The sequence below is a fragment of the Falco cherrug genome, chromosome 15 (assembly GCF_023634085.1).
Source record: "Falco cherrug isolate bFalChe1 chromosome 15, bFalChe1.pri, whole genome shotgun sequence".
Classification (NCBI taxonomy): domain Eukaryota; kingdom Metazoa; phylum Chordata; class Aves; order Falconiformes; family Falconidae; genus Falco; species Falco cherrug.
This window is the reverse complement of record NC_073711.1, coordinates 6,751,019-6,778,329: the sequence shown is the minus strand read 5'-3', so window position 1 is coordinate 6,778,329 and position 27,311 is coordinate 6,751,019. Positions and strand designations below refer to the sequence as shown.

The following is a 27,311-nucleotide window of genomic DNA, read 5'->3' as shown; positions in this document are numbered from 1 at the left end:
CACATACGGAGTTACACAGGAGCATTTATTGAGGTTTCTACTGAAATCCTTCCTTTTCCTGTGTTAAATTACAAGGGCACATCATAGACTTTACCACCAAGGTTTTGTGTGTCAATACCCACATGATGTTTTTTTTTATTCAGAACAAAAAATGTCACTTCATCACCTCAAGTTGTTACTCTGAGAAGAGAAAATGGCCTTGTTAGGGACCTGGGGACTAGACAAACACCAGTAAACACTTCTCAAATTTAAACAGAACCACTTTTGTGTGGAAATATGCTCAGAAAGTCTTCTTTTCTGTAACTGGTTATGTGATCATTGCTGTCAATAACCCTGAAGAAAAATAAAGATGTTTATAGGATTTATAAAACCAAAAGCAGATGGTTGTAGTCCTGAGTTCCAGGACTTCAACCTGCTGCAATTTAATTTAATTAAAATGAAAACTGAACGGAATGCATTATTAAATATTGATAAGAGACTGGCAGAGGAAATTATTTTGACAAAAATTCATATAATGGATGCAGATAAAGGTCCCCGAGTACTACAGTGTGTCAAATTATATAAAGCTTTATTGGACTCTAACAAAGCATGCTAACAATGCACTTAAAATATAAAGATCTTTGCTTCTATTTTGAAAGAAGCATAAGTAACTTAAACTTTCAGGATAAAAAAAAAAAGCACCAATTAACTAATGTAAAAGTTGTTAGCCAGCACTATTGTGTACGCTTTATTCATATTTAAACATATTATGCTCGTCTACTTCTAATTTGGGAATCTGTATGTACAGTATGATTCCACAAGATGTTATGTATTAGATTTAAATAGTTTTAAAGTCCAGATATGTACTGGACTTCGTGACCATCAGAAGACTCTTAAACGCCGCAGTGGGAGCGGGCAGGCTCAGCTGTTCCCTCTCAGACAGGTTAGTGGCAACGTGCAGTGACAGGCTTCAAACATGGGCCATGTGTGGCCGTGCCGAGGGAAGCCCCCCAGGACCCGGCTGGTCCTGCCTGACCACCCACAGCAGTGCCAAAGGGCACACTGGCATTTTTTTCCATTTCTAAATTTGCACAAGTATGTGTAAGTGAAGCCAACAAGCCATTCGATACCTCCCCTCACTGCAAAACACTGGTAGGAATCTTGATCTGCAATGGGCTAGGGCGAGATTTGCCCTCTAACGAGGAGGTTTCATCAGACAGATGAGCCGAAACTGGCAGTCCTGCCCTGCACCGCATACCTGCGGCGTTCAGAGCCCTCTCTGGTGGCAGTGCCAGCATCTGACCAACCCTTCTGCAGACGTGAGCCAGATGTGATGGATCAGATGCAGATAAGACAGTGCAAGGTCTCCAGAATCGCTGCATCATCTAAGGGTGGAGTTTTGACCCCTTTAGGCCAATGTAATGTGTGAGCTACAGCTGGAATGAGAAGACCTGAGCTTCTGCACCAGTATTCATAGCAGATCAGGAAACTAATGAAGCTGAAAATTTATCACTTATTTTCTGGTTGCTTCAGTTTTCAGCTGAATTCGTTCCTGATCTGGCTCATTTCATGATCAAATGAATGTGAGCGGTGGCCCAGGGGTAAGGAGAGAACGTGGGAATGTCCCTCCTGGCAGCAGCCTACGGTTGTATCTGTTGAAGGAGACCGTGGGTCTACAGCCCAAGGATAAGCAACTTGTTTTCTGATACATTCCTATCGTGTGATGTGAATCACACTCCGTATTTTGGTCTCATAACCCTTTGTGGACACCAGCGGCTATGTCTGCATCGTTCTCTAAGTAGAAATGAAAGTGCTACAATCCTCCTTTATCCCACCGCCTCTCCACGCGGCTGCCTCCCAGACTACCTGGCTGGGAGCACACAGTAACGCCGCCACATGCTAGATGCTCTGGGAGTTGCAGGGCTCGCACAGACTGGAACGGCACATTTCGGCTTTGCCTGGGCTCATCGGCAGGCACGCTGCCTGTACGGACAACACAGCAAATCTTGGAGAGCTTCTGGCTGCCCCTCGGAACAGCATTTCATATATAGAACGAGGCATATTCCTCGTGAGGGTAGATGGCTCCATGTAGCCCTTGTGATTCTTGTTTTATAGCCTGATCCTGCCAGTCCTGCTTGCTATAATTCCTCTGACTTAAAAAGCAAAACAAAACCGCTAAAGAAGCCAACAGGGCTTATTCCCAAGACTAAGCTTTGCTGGTAAGGTAAATAATCTTAATGGAGATTGTCTATAAGGTTAGTCCATTAAGCAACAGACCCCCAAATTCAATTAAAAAAAAACATAGCAAGGCTTTTAAAACCTGAATAATGAAATTAATGACAAAAAATGGCTGGCTAAATAAAATGTATTTGCACAGACAACACTCCTGTAGCAATTCTCAGAACAGTTGCTTGTGCTGCTCAGTAAGGAAAGCCTATGAAACGTGATGATTTTCATCCAAACATCTTTAAACAACAAATCAATTAGTTTTAACTGTTGGGGACACAAAATGTATTAAGAAAGGATGCCTAAAAGTTAGAATTTTGTAAACCCTAAGCGGAAATGACATTTTAAATGTCACAGCCAAAAAACGACAGAAACAATGCCACACCAAAGGCCATATTCCAAGTAACATTCAAAAACAAAGACAGCTGAATGTAATGCCGTTAGTACACAACCATTCTCCGAGGGAAAAGGAGATTTTCAAATTGATTAAATTAGAAAGATGACATTGGAAGAACAAGAAAATAAATGTTCTTAGGAAATCATACGAGTCACTTTAGCTAAAGAGGCATTTGATTTAAAAGAATGTAAGCGAAGCAACAAAATTTATAAGCCGTATTTTCCTGGCTTGATGGGTGTGAGCGCTTCTGCTTACATCAAGGTACGTACCCATTGCCTCAGCCAGACCAGAAACCTTCTGTCCATATATATCTGTCTTATTCCAGGCAAATGTGTACACCAAGTTGGCTGCAGCAGGAAACCATTTCTGAAGCAGACGTCCTTCAACAGCAACTATCAGATGGACTTTTGTCATTCCAGACGGGATGGTCGTGTGCGTCAAAATAATGCGCAGCAAAGTTTTATACCCTGGTGTTCGACTGCTGAGATAACTCAGCTTCACAAAACTTGAAGGAATTGGGATTTCCTCTTGGACCACCTTGGAAAAAACACATATCATTATAACTATAGGCAAGAAAAATGCACAATTATAAAAGCAGGTGCTTATTTTACATTTTACAATCACGATGGAAACACAGCAGCACTTAAAACACCAATGTCTTCTGAGTTTATTTTATCAATGCAGTAGCCAGGCATATTACAAAACGTCTAAGACTGGAAACTGGTCAACTTACTGGATGGTAGTCTGTCTATTTGGATAAAGAGCCTCTTCCTCTAATGCTTTACTCTTATCTACCAACGAGAAAACACTCTCCATGGACATATTCATACATATGAGCTCTAACCTTTACCCTGGCTCCTTTATTTGGTTTACTTAACAAGTGTTCTTAACCAGAATACAATGAAAAGATGTTTTTAAAATACACACACACTTAAACATATTACATTGCGATTTGAAGATACTATCCTGCTTTGGAGGTAGTAACTCTAACTTGGGGAGAGCTGAGAAAGAATTCCTACTAAACCATCTCCTGTGCAGAAGTGCCAGCAGTAAGGGTGAGCTCCAGCAAGAAGGGGCACGGCATACGACGGTGCAGCATAAGATACCGAACAAGCTAACTGGGGACGCATGGCAGTGAAGATGAAACTGGTCATCAGATCATCTAGCTACCAGGTAAGTCCCCAGGGTGTGCACCAGAGTTCAGATCCCAGGGCACTGTTGTCAGCACTGCTGTCTGAATCACTTCCATTAGTGCTGGCTCGGATATGCCCACTGTGGGGGAGCATCAGTTCCTGGCTGCAACGAAGGTAAGCCCTCAGCAACTAGCAGAACTGCAAAGACTGTGAGCTTGTGAGGGGAAAAAAGAAGCTTGGCCTTGACCTTTTGAATGATACGGGCCTTGGAGCTACAAAAAGGGATTCAGCTCTTGTGATCTCCTCAGAGAAAGGAGCTCTTCTGGGACAGACTGTGAGGAAAAGCGGGCACGAGAAGAGAGCAGCTTCTTGGAGGATGCCGCCACAGTCACTCAAAAGCCACTAAAAACTGGTCTGTGTTTAATAAGGTTAAGAATTTTAGTGTATTTCTGTAATGACAAGCCAACCTGCCACAACGATCAATTCGTCTAGCTTGGAAAAACACAAACTGTTTTGTTTACATTTCCCAGTTTTAAAATTCTTCTTGTTTAACAATAGATTACTTCACTTTCAAAACAATTGTATTTACACATTGCACCACTATCACTGTCACAGGATTGCTGCAGTACAGCTGGAGGCCTGCCAGCACTTGTCACTTCGACATATGAAATGTAGCGCTGCCAGGGAAATCCTGCTCCCTTTATTGTTCCTGATTTGCAGTGTTCCCCTTCTTTCCTGCTGGCATCCCAGCTGCCCCCTCTGTCATATATTTGACATGTTTTCTCATTTTTTAATAGAAAAGCAGGAAGAAATATTCATGCATTAATACATGATAATATATCTCCTTCTCCTATTATTCTGGGCTAATTCTTGTACATTTCCCAGTACTGTACAATGAAACTTAACACACTAAGAACCCTGCAATGACAAAAAAAAAATAGGACTGGGGGCAGTTTCTCTCTGAGCAGACTGCATCTTTGGGTACCTCACCATTTAAAGATGACCCAGGGACACCTCAAGTGGAGTAATGTGACCCAGTTTTTTCTTACCAGTGTGTATCAGTTATTCTTAATTCACGTTCATTAGTTTCACTTCATACATTCTGTGAAGCAACACTATGGCCATCAACTAGCTGAAACGTGATAATGTTTTTAATAGTTATGGAGATGTTTAGATATAATTGAGTTCAGTCACAGGCCTTTTACATGGAGAATAAAGGCTCTTCATCAGTAGCACTTTTACAAGAAAAAGAGAAAAGTTCAGAGATATTCATGTCTATAGGTAGCCTCCAAAATATCTTCCAGACTGGCTCAGTGACATTTAAAGAGAAGGCAAAAGGGGCTTTATTGCTCAAACAACACACTAAAAATCAGGCTAACCTGATCTGAAACCTGTGTAGCTGTATTTTGTTGGGTGTTTGACTCATACAACCTCCTTTAAGTCCCAAATAAAAGAACAGTTAAATACAAGGTTGATTAGAAATTACTTCTAAACTTAAGGAGTGTCAAGAAAAAAGACATTTAAATAAAAACAATCCTAAAGACCACGTAAAAATGGCTCTACCTGAGAAGGAAAGTAATAAAACCCAAGAAGGCAGCATATAGTGAAGATGCCACTGTAAAGAACTAGATGTGAACAGAACATCCCTAGAAGTCTTCAAAGCATCCTGGGTCATGTCTCGCACTGATGTATGGGGAAGTTGTACTGTGTATCTGTAACCTAGGAATGGTTCTGTGCATCGCTATAAATAAATCAGGATTTCAATAATAAATCATGCTAGGACTCCTCACTTTCTTCTACTTGGAGGTAAGAAATAAAGCACTTTCAGATATTAACAAAAAGAAAAAAAAGAAAGAAAGAAAAGAGAGGAAAGAGAGGGAGGAAAGAGAGGGAGGAAAGAGAGGGAGGAAAGAGAGGGAGGAAAGAGAGGGAGGAAAGAGAGGGAGGAAAGAGAGGGAGGAAAGAGAGGGAGGAAAGAGAGGGAGGAAAGAGAGGGAGGAAAGAGAGGAAAAGAAAGGAAAAGAAAGGAAAAGAAAGGAAAAGAAAGGAAAAGAAAGGAAAAGAAAGGAAAAGAAAGGAAAAGAAAGGAAAAAATTTTGTAAAACATTACTAAAGAGAGATACATTGGTGTCATTGACAAGTGAATAACATCACAGCAGTTAATCGCTTGCTATCTGGTATCATCTTCTAAAATTGTCTAGAACTTCTTCTACCACTGAACAAATTATTAATTTGAAAGGCTTTTCATTACCTGTAGCTCTGGAATTACAGTTCCTCTTTCAGGACAGGACCCTCCAAATGCTGTCAAGGGTGAAGGGAGTACGATCGGGTTTGGGCTGATAAAACTACTGACGTCACAAGATGGTGTGTTGGGCTCTGTTCTTTGCATTACAACTTTGTCTACAATGACAAATCTATTCCAAGGCAACCAAAGTGTCCTTTTTTCAGATATGAAAGGAGATCTTTCAAAAACTAGAGTGACAGAGATGCCTCCAACAGCCACAAGGTCAAAACTGGAAAAGAGAAAGCAAATTGCTTTGTTTCTTTTTGGTTTATCATCATATTACCACAACTTTCAATACATCACAAACAAAAACTTAAATGTTGCTCATTACAGCCTTTAATTTACTATGTGAAATCATTCAAGTATTAGCTTCGCGGTGTCACCTTGGTATTCACGAAGAAGCTTTACATCTCTGTGCTTTCTCCCTGCATGCATCAATAGCAAGGTACAGCACTGCACCGTGACTTGGCCCACCTCCCCTCTATTTATCAACTAGAATCAATACTAACGAGTCATCTAACAAAAGCGTGGACCCAGTTACTTTGGTTTACATGAAAAGAAATTCCTAGCCCAGAAAGGGGATGCTACTCATAATCCATGCAGGTACAGCATGCAGAATGAGAAGCCTTAAAGCCTTTCAGGCCTTTTCGCTGTTAACATGTCCTTTTCCCTTTTTCTAAAAGTAGCAGGGGGAAAAGGTTGAGTGCACTGAGCAGAAGACCCGTCTGTGCAGGATATGAACTTTCTGGGAAAGATGCCTATTAGTCGCACTGAGAACTGAACCAGCTCTTGTACATGAAGCAGGTGATCCTTGGGGAGCCATTGTGAAGAACCTTTGGCATATCTGGGCTGCAAAACAGTGGAACATAGGAGGCACGATATACGGTCTCAATTTCCTGAGTTTCTGACATCCCTAGTCAGGCGACACAAGGTAATATGTAAACAGATACTTCACTCTCTGTGTTATTGAATGCATCTATTATGGAGGCTTTTGACGGTAACAAACTGTGATAAGAAGTCAGACTTAATTATGCATATCTCATCACATTTCCCAAATGACACCGATTACATTCACAGCGAAATACAGGTAGCATATTTTAATGCAACAACTTTATCCAGGCTAGCGTAAAGAGGAAATGATAATCACTAACTTTCAGTAGTGCAATTTGAAAGTCAATAAACTGAGGTAAAATAATTATGAATGCTCCTTATTTTTATAAATTGGCAAAGCCAAACAAAAAAAAACCAACCACAACCCACCAAAAAAACAACCCTGGACTGTGGAAACAGTGACAAATTACACTCGTTCCCTGTTGGAAGACAGCTTCTGATTCCTCGTAATTCATAACACAGCCAAGGAAGATGAAGTCTTAAACTGCCCTTAGCAGCTTAATTCAAGTTCAGGAGCAAATCATGACCCTATTGCAAATGGATAGCCAACTCTGGAGTGCAATATATAATATATAGGATTTTCACCTTTCTTTGAGAACTGAACTCAGCCCTAGAAGGCTGGGGAAAAAGGGGGAGCCAGGATTGCTCAGGACTGGATGTGGAACAGCAATTTAACCATTTCAGCTGTGGGAAGAGTCTGTCCTCACTTTTGCTGTGTGGCTCAGGTGATCAACTAAAGGTGTCAGCTTCACTGACACCTCAACACACTACTCGGAAGATCCACACTTAACAACAGAAAGAGGAAAGATAGGGGATTCTCTGGAAAACCCGACTAGTGAAAATATTCAAATGTTAAGAAGGTGGCTGTACTGTCACGTTTTCACTCCAGGTGTTTCAATGTCACTGTAACCTTGTTGCTGTTTAGGGTTTTTCTTCTTCTTTCTTCTTAAGTCCCTTTACCACCGGGAGCTGTAACTAAATGCGCTCCCAGAGCAGAGAGCCAGGAGCCATCCTCAATCCACACTATGAACGGTAGCGACATCTATGAAAATTTTGTACACGAATAGAAGGTGGTAGATGGCCCTAACTATACAAATCTAAACCAGTGAGAGAACACACATGAAAGCCTGACCTTCCGTCCTGTCGACTGATGGTGTATCCATACTCATTGTGGTGCAGAAAACTGACGTTCACTCCAACCAGCGGTGTTCCATCTATTGCTACCACCTGGCCTCGAATGACACACGCCCGCCTGTAACAAAAAGAAGAGAAGACAACACCAGACACATCAGGAGGGTGAGAAGGGCATTGATTTCAGGAACTGTGCTATACTTCTGCCCTAGACAGCCAAAACTATGATAATATTGTGACTGCTGATTTTGAATGAAAAGTCAAACAAGTCCAAAAGATTGATTTGAAAAACCATTATCTCAGGAAGACAACACACAGACTCTCCTGTGAATTGCTGGTGTATCGAGAATATATTTCCATTTCCGGCTGTATTTCATGGTACCATTTGTTCTGCCATTGAATAGCAATGTGAAGGTTTCACTGATAGCGTGATTTAGCTTGCTGTGGCTCTAGGGGGTGATGATTTGTGAGAGGGGCGAATGAAACCTCGTTCTCTGCTGCTAAGAATAGGGCATTGCTGTCTATTAGAAAAAAGCTGAACTAATTTGATAAGGCAGCAGTGAGACGTATGGTCTTCACCAAACTTCAGAAAGTTATGCAGGTAAATTCAGAGCACGCCTAATCAAGCGTAACATACATTTTTCTCAATCCCCCATCACATGTTATGCCCTTTTAAATTCCCCCTAGGATGTGTTGCACTTGCACTGACTTTCCAGCATAAAAATCCTCCTATCCCAGTAAAGGGGTTGGAATATGGCAGCACAGCAGAACGCATCAGTCAGTGGACAGGAAAGTGAACTCACCACTAAGTGGGTCTAATCAGGGGCTAACAGGATCACACAATCATAGAAAATGAGAGCTGAAAGAAAATACAAGACTTTATCTTGTCCATTGCTTTGCCTCAGGTAAGATCAACTATACCTACATTACTCCAGACAGATGCTTGTCTAACTCTATAACTTCACCAAGTAACCCATTCCAATGCTTTTGCATGAGTGCTTTACACATGGCAAATTTTTCTAATTTGAACCTCCACTCCTGCCCTTTAAGACCATTACTTTCACCCTAGCCACAGAAACGGTGAAGAAATTACTGTCTTTTTCTTAGCTTTAGCCTTTTACGTATTTGAAGAGTGAAACGTAAAGGAGACGAGTCTCATGAAGGATGAGGATTAAGTTGTAAAATACCCCCGTGGTGCAGATTAGGTCTAGTGGGATTTTCTAAGGGTTTACAGAGCTGCATTCTACTGAAACACTTTCCAGTAATTTGCCCCGTGCAGCCAGGTACGCTGCATTAGCATCCCTCCCCTGGCTGAACGGATCCAGGCCTTGGGATCTAACGATACAGTTGCACATGCTTGCTGGAACTGTGGTTTCATGTAACAAAGTGAACTGTGTGTGCAGGAGCTTTTTGATAATGTTAAGACATTTAGGGTCAAACCCGATAGATTACTTATAAAGGTAACCAGCGTTAATTATTCAATATAAACAGTAAATTTAGACATTGTTAATATTTCTCTTTCTATTTGAAAGTTCGTGGTAGAACTCAACAGACACGTCCTACCTTTGCACTGTGAATATGTAATCTAAAGGAGAAACTTAATAGCACCTCAGATGAAAGTTATTTAGGAGTCTATATAGGAATTTAGAAGATATCCCATGAGAGATTAATTGATCACAATCCAATGAAATCATACACACAAATTCAAGAGCATAAATTTCTGAAAACTCTGACTTGTTTCATAAGATTCCACTCTCCAAAGCCACTCAGCAGGACACTAATTTATCACTATGATATCATCACAGCCGGCTGACTATGACCTGAGAAAAGGCAACTGGCAAAAAATAACCCCTTTGCGAGTTCACCGTTCAGCACAGTGCTAACATGAACTCCATGCTCCCAGGACATAGAAAGATGATGATTTTCAGCAAAGATGTTGATAAATCCCAGAGGAATGGGAGAGGCTTCATTAGTTCCACTATGCAGAACAGACTTCTGATTTACCACCTTTTGGTTTTCTACATTAACTAAATTGATTGTGGCCCTATTTTTGGGCAAAACCTGCTTCTCCACTGAAGGCAATCAAGCGCTTGTGTGTCTCAACAGACTCACAAGACTAACTCAACAGAACAGCCAGGTTCAATTACTCTTTGATTTGTTAGAGCAGAAAATACTGCTTTCTGTTTTTTTTCCCTCATATTTCTAACATCGACAGACCTGGCTTTCCTTTTCTAATCCCTTTATTAGTGCACTCCATGTATTTACAACACACATTGGTACAAGAGACAGAGACCCCTAAGAGTCATCATTATTCAGTACATTATTCTCACACTCCTGCTTGCTCATTCCACACAGACCTGACTCCACTCCATCCTCGTATTTTATCAAGCACACAGATTTGTGCGATAACAACTCATCAAACTCATAAGTATTTCACACATAGTCTTTCTTTCCTCTACTCATTCACTTTCCTTCTCATTATTCATAAATAATATTAAGAGGCCTATCTTTCAACTTTCTTGCCTCTTTTTTATTTGTCATATTTTACAAGCCACACACATTTATGGTATGCAATAAAGACGTGTAAACCTCATTATTCTACATTTATCTGTATTGAACTGTCTTTGCAAACTTTTAGATTTTAAACATTCTAAGCCTGTGTTGCTACATTTGTCCTCATTATTTACTATTGTTTTATTACCTACTCTAAGTTAAAGAGTCTTCTACTCTCTGGCCTCTTCTTGAATTACCAACACCTACTAAATCTCTGACTGTTTGATCAGAATTAGTTTTAATTTTAACATTTACTGCAGGTATGAAAACATTTTTCAGTTACATTGAGCAGTATTCTCAGCGGCTTGGGGAGGTAACAAACAACGCCCCAGTTTGCGGCAGGCTCTTCGTCCTTCCCCAGCGCCCTGACAGCTCACAAAGCAGACCCCATGCCCACAGGCACGCTGGCACGCAAGCTCCCTGCAGCTCTGCTGCTTGCAGAAGACCTCAGTTATTCCCCTTCCTTGCCAGAGCTTTTAGAGCATGTTCCCTCTGGTGATGTCACTTCATACTCAACTGCCACTTCACGCTTCCTTGCTTCAACGTTCACCCTCTTTTTCCAGATGAGCTGCGGACCTTGCTACTGCTCACCGCTTTTCTTAATTTTACCAGAGAAACCTCTAAAGATCATTATGTCTCCTCAATGTGCTGCATGTCCCTCTTCTATTCTCAGCCTCCAAGGTTTATTCTACATGCCTGAGACGGCCTGCTTTTCTTTCTCACGGGGGTAACAACTCATACTACCTGTCCAAACAGTCATCTGTTTGCAAAGATTGCATGATTTTGGGCTAAGGCTGTCCGAGTTGTTTTAACTTGAAAGGAAGCACAAAAATGTCTTTTCTAATTTGGAGGAGCTGGGAAAGAACATGCCCCTGAGAAGCTGCCCGAGTGTTTTCAAATGCATTAAAAATGTTTCTAGTCCCCTGGTGAGCTGTACTAAATCTGCAACTCCAGAGGGAGCAGTTGGCTTTTTGAGAGAAAGCACAGAGATTCCCAGGACTTGCAGGTGGCCTAAAAGCAGTAGGGTTTCTCTGTCAGTGCTTCATGGGTCAGTCCACGTGTAACTGAGGATCTCAGCTCTGCAGGTCTCAGCTCTCTGCCATCAGGCAGTTTGTTTGACATCTCTAATTTAAAATATAAATAGAAGTTTAAAATTCTAGATGCATTCTTTCACTATCTGTAAAGTGTTTCATTATTCCACCACCGTTCTGCCTTGCTGTACTGCTACTTATCTGCTATTTTTTTTCTTTCTTTTGTTTTGCATGTTAAGTTTCCAATATTCTCTGAGCACCTCAGGCTGAGACATTAGGCTCAGATGTGGAACTCTGTCAAGCAACTTGTGAATTTGCAAGTGTCACATTACCAGAAGATGTCATTTTACTGTACTACATTTCTGATTAAAATCTTCAATCAGAGAAATTAAGCTAAAGGCTAGTAAGGTACATTCATTTCTTCCTGCTGACAATGTTGCTGTAAGCAGCCTTTGAAGGGTAATTAATTCAGTACCATACACTGGACCCTTTTTGTAGGCAATTTGCAGCGAGTCAAATAGCTTGCCAGCAGCACGCATTAAAAATACTCGGCAAAGAAACAAGCTAAAAACCTTCCTGAGAACAGAAGTTGATAAAAAACATTATAATCTGCTACACCCTGCTACATGCGGTAGGTCAGAACCATTGCTGATGTAAGCCAGTACATTTCCATTTATTCAGAATGTGTCTAATCTGCCTTTCAGCCTGTCACAGGTCAAGTTATGAGTCTGTAAACACCCCGTGCAAATGACACAGCTCTGACATAATAAAAAGCACAAACAGTTTGGAAAACATTTAGCTCCTTCACATTAATTTTAGGGTAGCATTCAGCCACGGCTCAATGCAACACCCTGACTGCATCAGGTAGAAGCCAAATGTTTCAAAATTAGATCTAAGAGAAAGTCTAAAGAAGCAAATGCAAAAGAATAGATGACCCAGCAGTTATCAGAACAACTTCAGATGATGTTGCAAATGCCAGGATATGGCACAGACCAAACACTTTCAGTCTGAAAGACAGAGATAAACTTCACTGTTTTTTTGACAGCTTTCCCAAATTTATTCAGCATCACTTTGGCTTTATCTACAGTGAGATTCATGCAAACATCACCCATGCTGGAGCTCCACTGACCTATGGTACCGTAAAATAAAACATGGGATAGATGTTTCTTCTTTAATCCTCCTAATGGTCTCAGAGACTTCTTGCAAAGGAGAAAAAAGAAAAAAAAAAAAAAAAAAAAAAGCAGCCAGATAGGACTTTGCAAAATCTGAGCACCACTAGAAATGTATGCCAGTGCTCTGAAATAAATGAATGGCACTATTTCATCCAATCCTTCCAAAATTTCTTGTTGAACCACCAATGCTATAAAATAAGTGTCGCTGCAGGCAGCCATGAGTTAAATATCATCTGCCTGGACACAACCTTTTCAGCAATAGCCTAAAGGGGATTAAAAACCCACAAGCATTCTTTGGTCTGTACCAGATAGGCAAGATCACAGATTTCTGATTTTTTTTTTTTTGTAGTAACAGTTGTCTTTTTATATTTTTTTCAGTAATGTTAATTCCTGGGAGAAGACCAGACACTAGATGACAGTCAGATTGACAATGTCAGAGGAAGATTTCTGAACAGAGGCAGCACAGCTAAGCTATTGCCTCCTGAGACTCTGCTTATCTCTCATCCTTGAGGAAAATTCTGGCAGTTTTTAATAATATTTGACTTATGGATGAGCAATTTTTCAACAGCCTGGAAGACTTGAGGATCAAGCAAAGTGTGGACTGATGAACTCCTCGGGGTGCCCAGTACACTGCAGATTACTGTTGACAAAACCCAGGAGACATGGCACAGCACAAGTCTCCAGGCACTGCCCTGATTCCAAAGATACAGCCAGCTTCGTCTGAATCCCAATGATCTTCTCACCGAACTTTAACTAGTAATTTCTCTACAGTGGGAGGAAATGATATCTGGAGAGAGAATGACGCACCAATGCAAGTACAAGTTGCGTTCCTCAGTGGTGTAAAGTACCACACTGCGGCGAGGGTGGGCTGCTGCTCACACACGCGCCTTCGCTGCTCCTTGCTCTTCAAAGGCACGGCAGATATCAGTGTAAAGAAACGAAATACTCAGAAAAGGCTTTTAAATCCAAGTTAAATCCCATCATTGATAGCTTTAAAAGATCAGTTCCTTATACCTATAAAAGCACGTTGATGGGATTACGTGCAATCCGGCTGCTAACATTTGCAGTGTCACAGAACGCAGTACAGGCGACTTAAGTGCTCACCTCCTCTCTGAAAACACCTCACTGCGAGACATTTTGATGAAGAAAATCTTTCACCGGTGACTTTTGGTTTAAACTGCAGTAAGCTCCGCTGCATGGAGAGCCAGGCGAGGAACCCGCACCAGGCACGGCGGCACTGGCACCCCACCGCCGGCAGCTGGGTGCTTTCCACCCAGTTCATTTTCATGCCCTATTGTTCTACCTATTTATAACATCCTGTTACATAATTAATAGTGATTAAATGTTTAGGTATTTCAGATCAATAAAGACCCTGTTTACATATTTACTTTATTAAAAATTAAGAAGTTATGAAGAGAAAGTGCACTGAATGAGCGTGCAGCTATGGAGTGCAGTTGAGGTTGTAACCTACATGCTATGTTCTGTGAAAATAAAAAAAAAATCTTATGCCCTTATTACTGGAACATGGTTTATCTAATGCATAGGCCTGGTTGACAGGGTAATAGTTAGGTGATGTGGATGATTTGTGGATCTCTTTGTCAGCAGGTAAGTTATAGCTTCCCAGGTGAACTACAGCATAAAAACTTATGTGCCCCTATATTTCAAATGTTCACGAAACTGTGTGTTACCAGGTTTTCTGAGCAAGTAAGTGCCCCTTTCCTACTGCACAGTCTTTTCCTGTTAAAGGGCAAGCCAATCTCACACACGGCGATCACTCTCGCGTTCGCACGACAGCTCACGAGTAACCGCAGTACAAAATGGTAAACTCTGTGCTGGTCTATCAACGTGTAGTAAACCCAAAATGTCTGTTAATTAGGCAGCTGGATTATATGTGACGTGAAATTTATTACACGGTAAATACCACTCAAATTCTACTGGGCAGAAAAGCGAGTGAATACAACGCATATGAACCCGACTTGTCTTTCTGCTTCCTGGCACTGGACACACCTACAGCGTAATGCTCTCAGCTTCCCCCACCGCCACTTATTTTACAAGTATGAGATAGCTTACTTTCCACAACAGCCAGTGTTTTGGTAATAAGAGTAGCAGAGTGTGCTGCTGTGATGTTTTTATGAACTAGGTGGGTAGGAACGAGAATCTGAAAAACAGGATCCTCAGCTGTTGGGACTTAAGACTTTTGCTATTCTTTTAAGCATTTTTTGATCACCAGTGAAGAATTGTCAGCTATCCAGGTATCACCGTTTTGGGGTTTTTTTTTCCCCCCTGGATAAATAATTTCCTTCAGTTCTCAATATTCAGAAAAGTCTTTCATCTAAAAGAAAACTCACCTGCTCTCAAATGAGACATCTCCTGGGATTACATGAGTGCTTTCCTTCCCGATGAGGAACCTGATTCGATCATAAAAGAGCCTTGGAGGATGCTGAGAGAAGGGCGGCTGGCTGTGCTGGATGAGGTCAAGGGGGTCAGGCGAACCCTGGCAGAGAGGGCTGGCATAGCAATTGCTTTGCTGACAACAGTCAGGGTCTACGCAGTCTGTCAAGCCATCTAAAATGGAGAGAATGGAAAGTTCAGGAAATGGAGTGAGTCTGGGAATAAAGCACCATGTTTACTACTGGAGAGCACAGGCGGTATTTAATCAATCGGAAGGCATGCTGATTATGACACATTCAAATTCAATAAAGCATTAATGTACATGCTTAGTCCAGGAGGGTTATTTCTCTCTAGTCATTAACACTGTTATCACCTCATAAAATCCCCACACGACAACGAGAAAACAGGACCTACAAACTAAGTGCATAGGGAAGAGCAGGACTGCCTTCACTGCAGAGCAGGCAGAAGAAAAAAATCATCGCACACTACTCGTTAGTCCGATGGGTGCACGATCCACACTGTGCAGCTGGTATCTCTAATAGTCCTTTATTATCACTGCTGGCTGTTCACACCTGTGCGGGGTGTACACTTGCTCACCGGCCTGAAACAGTGAAGTCTGAAATGTTATCTAACTCTCACAAGCATCCTCACTACAGTAGTAAAAAACCGGTACTTGTTACATTACTTGTTTTATTAGTGCTTCAAGGATGTTTACTTTTCATTTATTGGTTGCAATACTTGAATGAGCCAAAAAGGACAGAATCGTGACAACGCTCCTTTTGTAGTTGGTGATATACAAACGCACTCTTGACGCAGGCTCTGTTCTGGTGACCTGGCAGGTACAGTCTCCTCCATGGATGTTTGCACCAGGAAAGCACATTTGGAAAGTGAAAATAAACCCACCCCTCCATTTTCAAGTATGAAAAACAGGACAAACAGATTTTTATTTTTGAAAAATCAACATTCCTTCATGCAAAAACTTGCAAGAACATTTGTGGGTGAAATTAATTTACTTAAATTTCCAAAGCTTATGATGAAAAGTGAAGCACTGAAGTGCACCTAAACTAAGCACCTAAACAAAATTTAAAATTGAGCTATTGGCATTTAATTGTTTCTATTAGCAGCTTAGATGACCAAATTGCCTAAATTACATACTCAGCCAGAAACAGATTTAATAAGGTATGGTAAAACTATCTTCTTAAACATCCATTTTATGACTTAGTAGTTGCTAACTTGCCTGGATTGACAAGCACACTAATGCATATAAAGCAAGATTAGGCACTGTATCCTTCAACAAAGACATCTCTTTGTATTTTTAACAAGGTCAGTCTGAATAAACGGGGAGTCATCATATCACTGTATGGATTTCCCTTGTGTTGATCGGAATGATCAACGTACTCTCAGATATTTTCACTTCATGCTTTGGCTTTTCATGCTCTGTTCATACCAGCGCTTTGGTGCCTGTAAAACCGCGCTTCCTCGGGGCAAACTGTGTTATCAAGGAAGCTGCTGCAGTTTTGTCATTGACTTTAATGGGCGCGAGACCAACCCTCAGTGAGCTCTGCTCTTTTCTCAATGGAGCACACTGCACTGTGTGAATGCTCAGTAAGTAACAGCATAAAACATTCACTTTGAAAAGAAAGCAAAAGCCCTTCTACAGAACAAACAAGTATAATGAAATGGGCTTTCCTGGAATCTGAAAATCCTTGCCTGACCTTGAGCAAGGTAATTGCTTGGCTAAGCAAAAAATATTAACAGATCTCTGCTACTGCATCTGGGAAATCAGAAAGAGCAAGCTAGTTCTTGTGTTAATGAGCCAAGGGCAACTCTAGGTAGCTAGCAACAACAATCTAAGACCCTTGGATCCAGCAAAGTTGGCTTAGCTACAGGTCAGTGCATGCTTTAAGTTGTTTCCATGTTCCCCCAGTCCCAGAGACAACAGGCATTTGCCAGTGATGGGAGAACAACTTCACAGAGCAGCGCCAAGTTTATGGACTTGAAGTGTAGCAGTCCCTTCACCTTCAGGCAAACCTAGAAAGCTACGGAGATCTGCTAGGAAATCAGTGAGCTGAAACAACAAGGGGCTCCAGTCCAACCAAAACCACCTGGGAAGTGGACGGAGGAATTCATGATATGAACCAGAGGGTTTTTCATTGTGTTCTGATGAAAAAACAAACGAACTTTTTTTGGCTGGAACCTGAAGAGCAAGCTTGGAACTGCAAGGAAAAAAAAAATAATCTCCTCTTATCACTTCCTCTTTTTTGTCCAAGGAATGAAACTATCTTCTTAATAAGCGAACTGAAAAGCAGCAGATTTCTAGTAGATTCTTCAAGACTGCAAATGTTAAAGAACTCTACTAGACTTGAAAAGGTGATAAAGAAATCAACATCTCTTGCTTTTGCTTTATACAGGTGAAAATCACTGCAGAGGGTGCAGGGGGCTTGTGGTCAGACATGGCCCCGCAGGGCTGCTCCCCGCCGGTGGAATGGTTATGGCAGTGACAAGTCTTGTTCAAGGAGTCAATGTACTTTCTGGAAGGCACTAATTTCTCCAGGCTGACTGCTGTCTACTTGGGAAACTTGACAAACATTGGTCTGGCAGGATAAGTACTAATCAGAAAAAAGGCACACTTATTTCAGAATAACGGCGTCCACAGGGAAGCTATTTTGGAGTAATTTATTCCACAGTAGCTATTCTGATTAATTTTTTCCTTGTCAACAAGCCATTAGATGTGGGAACTGAGCTGACCTGATTCTCCCATTTATGTAAGAAATAAAAGTGAAAAGTCACAGAAATATTTGGATATGAAGATTTGCTTAGAAAAGCAATAACTATAAAAATAACAATTAAATACTCCACTTTCTTTAATAGAGTCCTCATTCTCCTCTGCTTCAGTCAACAGCTTACATGCCTGGTAACACATACCGTGCATCCAAGCTGGATGCAAAAAGAAACCAAGTCAAGGGAAAGCGTTTTTCCATCTTCTAGTCAGCCTCAATTTTCACCTTTTCTTTGCAGTTTACTTGTCAGCAAGGTGACTCTCTTAGAAACTCTTCCAGGTTCTGCTAATGGAGTTATTTTAGTCTGAAGCACTTGCACCTGGCTTCATATGCCTCCCCAGGCTGTCAGGGCTCCAAAAAGCTGGGCTTCCCCTTAGCGTGGGCGTGAAGTCCCAGAAGGTTATCCCAATAACCCATGGCGAGAATGGTATTTGTCCTAACGGCACCACGGATGTATGAAGCACTGGATGCGCCAGGAGCAGCTTACAGCCTCTGGAGCAAAGGCTACAAACTTGTCAGAGGAAGAAACTGTTAACCAAAATATGAATGTTAACTCAAAGTAGGAAAGTAGCAGTCTTCTAGGTTACAGGTTATCATTCACAGCTTCTCTCTCATGCTGGTTGGTTTTTTTGGTTTTTTTTTTTTTGTTTTGGTTTTTTTTCTTTTTTTTTTTCATTGAAATCGGTTGTCACCTAATGAATGAAAAAGAAGAAAGATGCTGAGCTCAGAGAAGATTCTCCATGGGCAGTGAGCCAGGAGGTGCAGCACCAGCTCTTCTATGGACCCTGAATGCCTCATATTTCAGGCCACTGGGTGTCTGCATTTAAGAATAACTGGATTTGTCTGAGTAATGTAACTTCTAACTTTTTTCCAAACAATCAAACAACATTTAGAAAAGAAATCAACTTGGGTAAAACTGAAAAATATTTTTCATACTTTGTGCTGAAGTAAAAGAATAAAACACCTGTTCTGGGGCAAACACAGAACTTCAAAGCCAAAATAAAATCTTTGTTCTGCTTTAGGCTCATTTAAGTCTAGTTTAACCTAGGCCATACAAATGAAAAATAAAAATCCCCAAATCTAAACCCCCAAAAGAAACTACTGTAATTCAGCATGATAGCTATTAAAATGAAGCAGGTAAAACAAACTGGTACAGAATCAAAAGTTACATATGGAGGCAGTTTGTGGTAATGCAAAACACATTACTAAGTGCATGTGAGGATAACATTTTCAACAAGCCAATCCTATCTGAAATGAGATTTTTAATCCATCAGAATAACCCAGAAAAACAAAGAATCCTGTTTATAAACCATAACATCAAACTCATTCACCTGAAAACGCTACAAATACATTAGTCAATTCTCAACCAGTGGTCACAGTTTTTAGTTAAGCTGTCGTATCAGGAACCAACTATTAAAAAACTCACCGTGTTAAGAAAACAGCAGGGTTTCTTTCATAATCTCAGGAGACAACAGTCAGGAGAATGAACAAACTACTACAAACAGCAAAAACCGTAATTCATTCAGCAGGGGAGCCCATACACTGAAGTTTTTACTGTCAATTACCACAAAGTGCATCACAGCATAGGTACAGACTAAAATGTATTACGGAGGCGTAAATGATTTTGATTTGCTATTAGCATTTTTTAAAATTTATTTTCTATAAAAGGCAGCCAGGCACCTTCATGGTGCACTACAGATTATGTAATAAAGTGATTCGCATTTTGATGAATCTGAGGTTACGGTTTCACATCTTCAAGGTACTTCATTTTGTATGCAAGTGATAATGATGAACTGGGATTTTTGTTTTTGTAAGTAAATTAGACAACTAAAATATTTCTAGTATTACTGCTAAAATAGAATTCACAAAGATGGACTTGAGGATAAAAAGCACTTCATAGCACTCTTAAATAATTTAAACAATCTCAAAGAAAAGGCAGCACATGCCAGAACAAGTTGCTGTGTTTTAAGTCACCTCATTCCTCTCTGCATCACCGTAGCTCGCAGAGTTAGGAAAAGATTTTCCCATTTCCTTGCTGGGGAAGGGATCCTTTCAGGAAGCTTTTTACAAGGAACGACAGTAATATTTCTTACGTCAGGAGTTTGTGTCAATGGAATCACACAATGTTTTCCATCAAACAAAATATATTTTTTTGCTTATACATTTACAGATAATTTCTGCTTATTTAATATGATGGAAAGAATGCCACAAGTGTGATGAAATCACATCCTCAGCTATGTTTCTGCTGCAGCCATGGAAGGCTCAGTCCGTGCTGGGCACAGCACATTCCCTGACGTACACGTTATGCAGCAACCTCTCCCCTCTGTGGATGACCACCTCCAGCAGCCAGCCAGGCTGGCAGTGGAGTCACGGCCCCACCTCACCGTTAGTTACTTTCCAGCAATATATCTCTTGCCATGTTTGGGAGATGCTGTACAGTAACTGGATTTTGCGTGTGTGGTATTTGAGCTTTCCACACGCTGCATAATATATATATTAAATCCTCAATAAAAGGAAGTAGCAGCGGGAAAAGAAAAACGCATTTGGTCAGCTCTAAGCTAACAGCAAGAGTATGGAAGAAGTCACATCTTTTGGGCCTGATATGAACAGCCCTGTGCCATCTACTTTTCACATCTTGGCTTTTCTAGTCTTCTCAGCTACTCTTAAAACTACTTACAATACATGGTGGCAAATATGGGAACATCACAATAACTCATGCTGCTGAAAATGGATCAGTGTTCACAATTAGTACAAAGTGTCCAGCTAGCAGAACACCTGAGGACATTCCAGAGGCACTGGGTAAGGTCACTGGTGAGGAAAGCAAAGAACAAAACACTGCTAATCTTGGCAGTGGTGGCTTCCCCAGCTCACCAGTGCAGCATGCAATAACTTTTACAGTGGTTCCTTTTCTACTAAACCACTAGGATGCTTTATTAACTGGCTATGAAAATGACAGATTCAATCAGACTCTACCTCCCATGTTACTGGGTTAGTTATTTTAATCAACCATCCGCTATCATTAGGTTCTGGCAAGCAAAACACAAATAGTCAACAACAATACTTAAAATTGCTATTCTTCTGGTTTTAAATTCAGTAAAAGAGCAGGGTTCTCACCCCTTCAAGCTTTTGTCACACATGGAGAAGACGCTACTAACGTTAACTACAATGGGTTTGAAATTTTATGGTTAATGCCAAACCCAGATATACTACAAGGAGTGGTGTACATGCTTCCATGGTGCCTGCACCCACAGGTACTCAGGAATGCTCACAAACACACACACTAACACAGGTACTTGCTCAGCCAAGAAAATCAAATCCAACTCTAAGCAATATACTAAGTATAAGTGATAAATGACCTTCATTTTCATTGCTGCAGAGCAACCCAGAGGTGCGTGTGTAAGCGCTCTCCCACTCCCGGTGCACTGATCCTGGTGAGCGCCAGCCAGCAACGGAGCTGTAAGAACTGCGGCCAGAATGTTTTCATAGAAAGTGAAAAATAGGCTTAAAGTTTCCCCTTGCAGTAAGCAGATTTTGTTCTCTGAACTCCTTATGCAGTACAGCCTACAAAACCTCAACACCATGACTCCCAGCACTTGAAGGATTTGAAATTGTCGGTGCACTTGCATGATCAACGGTTCAAAACTATTGTTGTTTGTGAAAATAATAATAATAAAATATCCGCAGGAGCCTTCAACTTATCCGTGCTTGCTTTCTTTTACAGTTTTCAAACAAGCATTAAACAATGCCTGTGCCAACTTGTTTCACCACAGGCTCAGTTAAGTCCAATTAGGGTTGCCAGGAATCTGAGCAAACTGAATCAAAGAGTAACTTCAGAAGGGACTGAGCAGCAGCAACCATCACGAGTCTCTGATGCTTATTTGTATGCATTTACCCAGACCGCTCCGCAGATTTCAGCTGGAACACAAGGCATGCAGCAGGCACTGAGGTTGTTAACTAGGAACTGTGTAAGGACACTGGAAACCCACCAGTGTGCCTGTGGGAAGGCTGCAGAGTGTCCTACCCAGTGAGTACCGGTGGTGTCTGGCCTTCCACATGCAGGAGAATGCAAATAGATCAGGGTTTTTCAGAAACTCTAAGTATCCCCGGGGAGCCCTCGCTGCTCAGCAACAATGAAAGCCATTCCCATCAGTATTATTTATATTGTGTAATAATAGCATATTACTTATATATGGACTCAATATCTCTGTGATGGATAGGTTATTAAAATGCCAATGGATGGGTCAGAAATACATCAATATTTTAGCAGCGCTGGTTATCAGCCCAAGGCTATGCTGAGTCATATATTTTTTTGTGCTTGGGAAAGCTTGGAGAAAGCTACAATAACTGTCTGAAGTGACTGAAGGGGTATTTAGAAGAGAATTCAAAGCTTGTAGTAAATAGTATTTTCCTTAAAAACAAACAGTCAGGATTGATTCACGAAAGAAAAAGAAAACGATGACAAGAGATCCGGGCAAACTGAAGAGAGATCCGCGACAAAGAAATGGGCGTGAGTGACAGGCTGCAACTTCCAGCTTAAGATGAAGACCTGACATAGATGTCAGGATAGCGGGTAACCTGCAGCTTGGCAGGGTGGGGGGTGACCTGCGAGCTGGTGCCCAGTGCCTGCACATCCCAGGCTCTGCCTCCCTGTGCCGGGATGCAGGCACTCGCCCTGGCAGAGCTTTCAGGCAGTCTCCTGGAGCTACTGAAGCTTCCAAATGAGTCTAAAGTAATGGCAGGACAAGAGAAAATGACCTGCTCAGATGAGCTGAATGGTCATTTTATAAACTGAAAATGAAATCACATCAGTCATGACAATGAAAGGAGAATGAGAAATGGGGAACAATGTGATGCGGAAGCAAGCCACGGTGAGGGAAAGGCCCTGCTGCAAAGGACACCTGCTTGACTTCTTGGCATTATTTAACGGACATCACACGGCTAACAGACTGCAGATGCACTCCGCAAGAGCAAGTGCAAACCATGCCGTCATGCATCTGTTATAATGCTAAGACCTTTTCAATGATATTTGTAGTGATATTTGAACAGGTAAACATGCCCTTAAGTCTGCAAGCAGGAAAAAGCTAACAGAGAGTTATGAAATGGAATGGGCAAGGCAGTTATCGTACAGCCAGCGCACAAGTACAGCGTATACTAATGGAGCTTTAAAAGAAATAGTAGCCTTCCTGCTCAAGAAAGTATTTTTGCATGTTTAACCTTGCTAAAGAGATAGCTGTCCCGATGGGGAACTCGGTTGTCCTAGTTTTGGCTGGGAATAGAGTTCATTTTCTTCCTAGTAGCTGGCATAGTGCTGTGGTTTGGAATTAGGATAAGAATAATGTTGATAACGCACCGATGGTTTTAGTCATGGCTAGGTAATGCTTACACCAAGTCATGGAGTTTGCAGTTTCTCAGGCCCTGCCAGCGAGAAAGGTGGGGGCAGAAGAAGCTGGGAGGGGACACAGCCAGGACAGCTGACCAAAGGGATATTCCATACCACAGAATGCCATGCTCAGTATATAAACTGCGGGGGGCACCGCTCAGCAGGTGCTAAGCTATATTGTGCACCACTTGTTTGGCTTTTTCCCCTGAGTTTTTCTTTCTCTCTCGTCTTGTTATCTCCCTTTTCATGACAATTATTATTACTATATTTTACTTTATTTCAATTATTCAATTTTTTTTCTCAACCCACAAGTTTGACCATTTCCCGATTCCCCTCCCCATCCCACCAAGTGGCGGGGAGGGGGTGAGCGGCCGCATGGTGTTTAGCTGCTGCTGGGGTCAGACCACCGCATCAGTGCTTCAGCTCCTGCAGAACCGGGGCACCTGTGGAAACGCACGTGGCTCACCTTCACACTAACACGTCCCCAAAAAATCTGAGACTTCCTCCCTCCCAAAGCTTTTGTGCTGTTACTACGGACCAAACAATAACATTAACACTTCCTCATGCCAAGTAAATTTGCCAAATTTACATTTTTTTGTAATTACATTACTCATGCCAAAAAAAAATAACCCCCCCCCCAACATTATTTGATCCCTACAGCTGGAACTGATAAAATACTTCATTTTCTAACATGCTTTTTCTACCATGTATTTGAAAGTATTTTTATATAGTAATAATATCAGTTTTTCAGTCTGTGAAAGTACCATATAATAAATCAACTGGAAACCACACAAAATTATCACTCTGCCTAACTCTTGAAATTAGTTTGCTTGACATAATAATTGTCCAGCCTTACTACAGCTTTGTTCTTTGGTTATGACTTCCTCCTGATGAACTTGAAGCACAAAACACTTCCTAAGGACTGAAATACAAATGTTTGATTTAAACCCAACTGGAATGAATAAGACCTTTGCTAGGGCCTGGAGCTCGGTCCCCTGGGCTCTGTGTCACTGACTGAAGGTGATCGCATCCTAATGGCTTAGGAAGTCACTACTTGCCGGGTGAGTTTCTGTAACTCCGCTGAGTACATGCTCTTAACTCACCGCAACTGCAGGCAAAAACATTAATAGTTCCACCTTTATGAACCTAATCCAGTTACTTAGCTTGATGGATGGTAACTCATTATGCCACCGTAATATTCTCATCCTCTAAGGCACAGCCTCGCAGCACATGGGACTGAACAGGTAGCGTCATGTCTTCTTCCTAATTTCTTTTTTTCCTGTTGTGTATGTCTACAAACCCTGAAACACTAGGAATCAGCTTCTGATTTCACATTAATGTAACATTGGTATGACTCCACGACTTTAGGGGAATTTTTCTAATTTATGCTTATGCCAGATCAGGTCCTATGAACTTAATGTATAAAGAGAAGTGGTTTTAATATGTAGCCATAATTTTCTTTTCTTATATAAAATTGATTGTGAAGGAAACATAATTACACTTAGCCCATCTGTAGTCGTCAGATTAATTAAATATTTCTCTCTGCACTTATCTCTAATTGTAATGTCAACAGAGCTGTCCTGGTCCATGTTATGTTGCCATTAAAAAGGAAAAAGAAAATTACTTTTAAAACCTGCAGTGAAATGATGTTAAGTGTCTGCCTTAAACTGACAAATTCAAGGAGATTTAGAGTTAAAACTGCCAGCTCTTTCAATAACTCACTGTTACTGCAGAATATAAAGCACCTAAAATCACAATACAGGGCAGTTTACACAGAGCCAGTTCACAGAGTGTATCAGAAAATGCTTTACATACATTACAGGCTAAACAGGGGGTTTGTGGACAGATTTAAGAGTGCAGGCGAGTGAGTCAGTGGCTCGGACAGCAGGGGAGAGCGCCAGACAGATGGGAGAGCACACGGGGGGCAGCGATGCCAGCTGTGGGACCCTGTGTGAGAGGGATACACACCAGTGCAGAAGAGCAGAGAGAGTGCGCAGAGAGGTGGTTGTTAGACGTCTTGGAAAGAAGGTGGAAAAGGAAGGACGAAAGAGGAATAAGGTGATTTTGAAAGGGGTTCAGAGGAAGCCTTTGCCAAAGGACAGCATGGTCTTAGAGCCCACAGGATACAAAATCAGAAGGTCTCAAAATATATCTGTAAATGAGGAATCATCACTGAGTCAGAATGTTTCTATTGAGGTCCCACCATGACCTCAGTTCTTGGCCCCAAATCGAGCTTAATTTATCAATGACCTAGAACAAAACAGACAATCGGTATACTAAGGTTTGACACCACAGTGGGGTATGAGATCTCACCCAAGACACTGAAATGGTCTGTAAGTGCGACACAGTAAGATAATAGATATTTCGATACAACTCAGTGTACAATCTAAGGGGAAAAAAAAGTATCTGTGCTTGGGGCAGGTGTATTCACAGTCTGAATGAGAAAGCTGTCAGCTCCGAGTGTGGGGGAAAGCACACTGTGCGAGATGGTAGTAAGTAAAGGAAAGGACAGCAACAGTCCTTCTTGACTACCCAGTAAATGAGTATTCCTAAAATAGACAGGGAAAATAATTAACTCCCAGAAAAATCAGAGAGCAATGTTGTGGCTTTTCTGCCAGTGGTAAGTTTGAAATAGAACCTGGATGGTTTTCTTGAAAAAAACGCACTAGTTCGTGTATTAGGATGAACTGCTGGAAACGAGGCAGAGATTAATTTACAAAAGAACTGTTTTTTTCCGAGCAAACCCCAAACCTAGACAGTTTTAGAAGGAATCAAGACTACAGAGGTCTGAGGTTGGGAGCACCTAGCGCTGAAGGACCTGGTTCAACTGGTGGAAAAAAATGAATGATTATTTTAGTACAGGATTATTTTAGAAGGATTATTTTAGCAGTTTGTGGTACTTTCAACAACTACTTCTACATACTTTCTCCACCAGCTTACTCAACAATTGTTCAAATGTAGGTCCAGACACCTGCAAGAACTGCGCTTCGTCTCAGTGGAAACATTGAGAAAGAGATTAATGTTAAAAAAGTGTCTCTAAAAGCATGCTTTACACTTGCAAATGTATTCATTTAATGTTAAGATAAAACTCAACTCTGGATACATTTTGACAGGCACAGAGTTTTTTTAATTTGGGTATCCATCAGCTGTCTTTTCTGAAATAGATGACAGTTATGAGGTAGAGTGGAAAGGCGATAGAAGAAATTACTTGCCACACCTTTTTTTTTGTTGTTTTTGTTTGGGTTTGTACTTTTTTTTTAATGAAAAAATTCAAGTACTGGAATGATAGGCATGGCACATACATAATTTCTGCCTTGAATAACGTCTAGCACAAGGGTCTGTTCCCTCACTGCACTGCTTCAGATGAAGTCAGTGGAACAACTGTCTTGAGCAAGCAGACAAACATTGACAATCTGCGATAAAAAGAAAAAACATACACCAAAACTATAGACTCAAATGGCAATCAGGTATGTGACAAATAAACACGGAGACATGAATTATGTATCGTACCTCCATCATTGTCCAGGTTATCTCCACACACCATTTCCATGACAATGTTACACCCTGAGCCACTCCAGCCCACTTGACAAACACAGTGCCATCCATTCTGATCGAGAGTGCACCTCCCATTTCCATAACACAGACCTGGGCAGCCATCTAGAAAAGAAAATGTAAAAAAGAAGCCTTCATGGAGGAGTTTTCTTCTCTTCTTTTACAGTTGTAATTATTCTTTAACATTCTTTCATGTAGCATTATACTTGCTGTCTTTAAATGGTCACAGGTCCCTTGCAAGTCATTTATATTTTTGCCCAAATATAAAAAAATCCCCAGCCTGGTCCCTCCCTTTGCTTGCCCAAAAGTCATTTCTCAATGAGGAACGAGGATTTTTTCGTGTGTAACATTTTGTGTGCAGGAAAAAAGTGAGCAAACTTACAAGAAGATATTTAACAGTCTGCTGTGTCC

General features: G+C 41.2%; 1 protein-coding gene across 2 annotated transcripts in view; it reads right to left on the bottom strand.

Moving 5' to 3' along the window:
- Nucleotides 1-27,311, bottom strand: part of TENM1 (teneurin transmembrane protein 1) — a 348,410-nt gene that overhangs the window by 76,967 nt on the left and 244,132 nt on the right. For both annotated transcript variants that reach the window (XM_055727477.1, XM_055727478.1), the window contains 5 exons: nucleotides 26,859-27,005; nucleotides 15,146-15,362; nucleotides 8,043-8,162; nucleotides 5,987-6,248; nucleotides 2,872-3,139 (listed from right to left, as the gene is read on the bottom strand). In XM_055727477.1, the coding sequence (XP_055583452.1) occupies nucleotides 2,872-3,139; nucleotides 5,987-6,248; nucleotides 8,043-8,162; nucleotides 15,146-15,362; nucleotides 26,859-27,005 (1,014 nt within the window). The remainder of the gene's footprint in view (nucleotides 1-2,871; nucleotides 3,140-5,986; nucleotides 6,249-8,042; nucleotides 8,163-15,145; nucleotides 15,363-26,858; nucleotides 27,006-27,311) is intronic.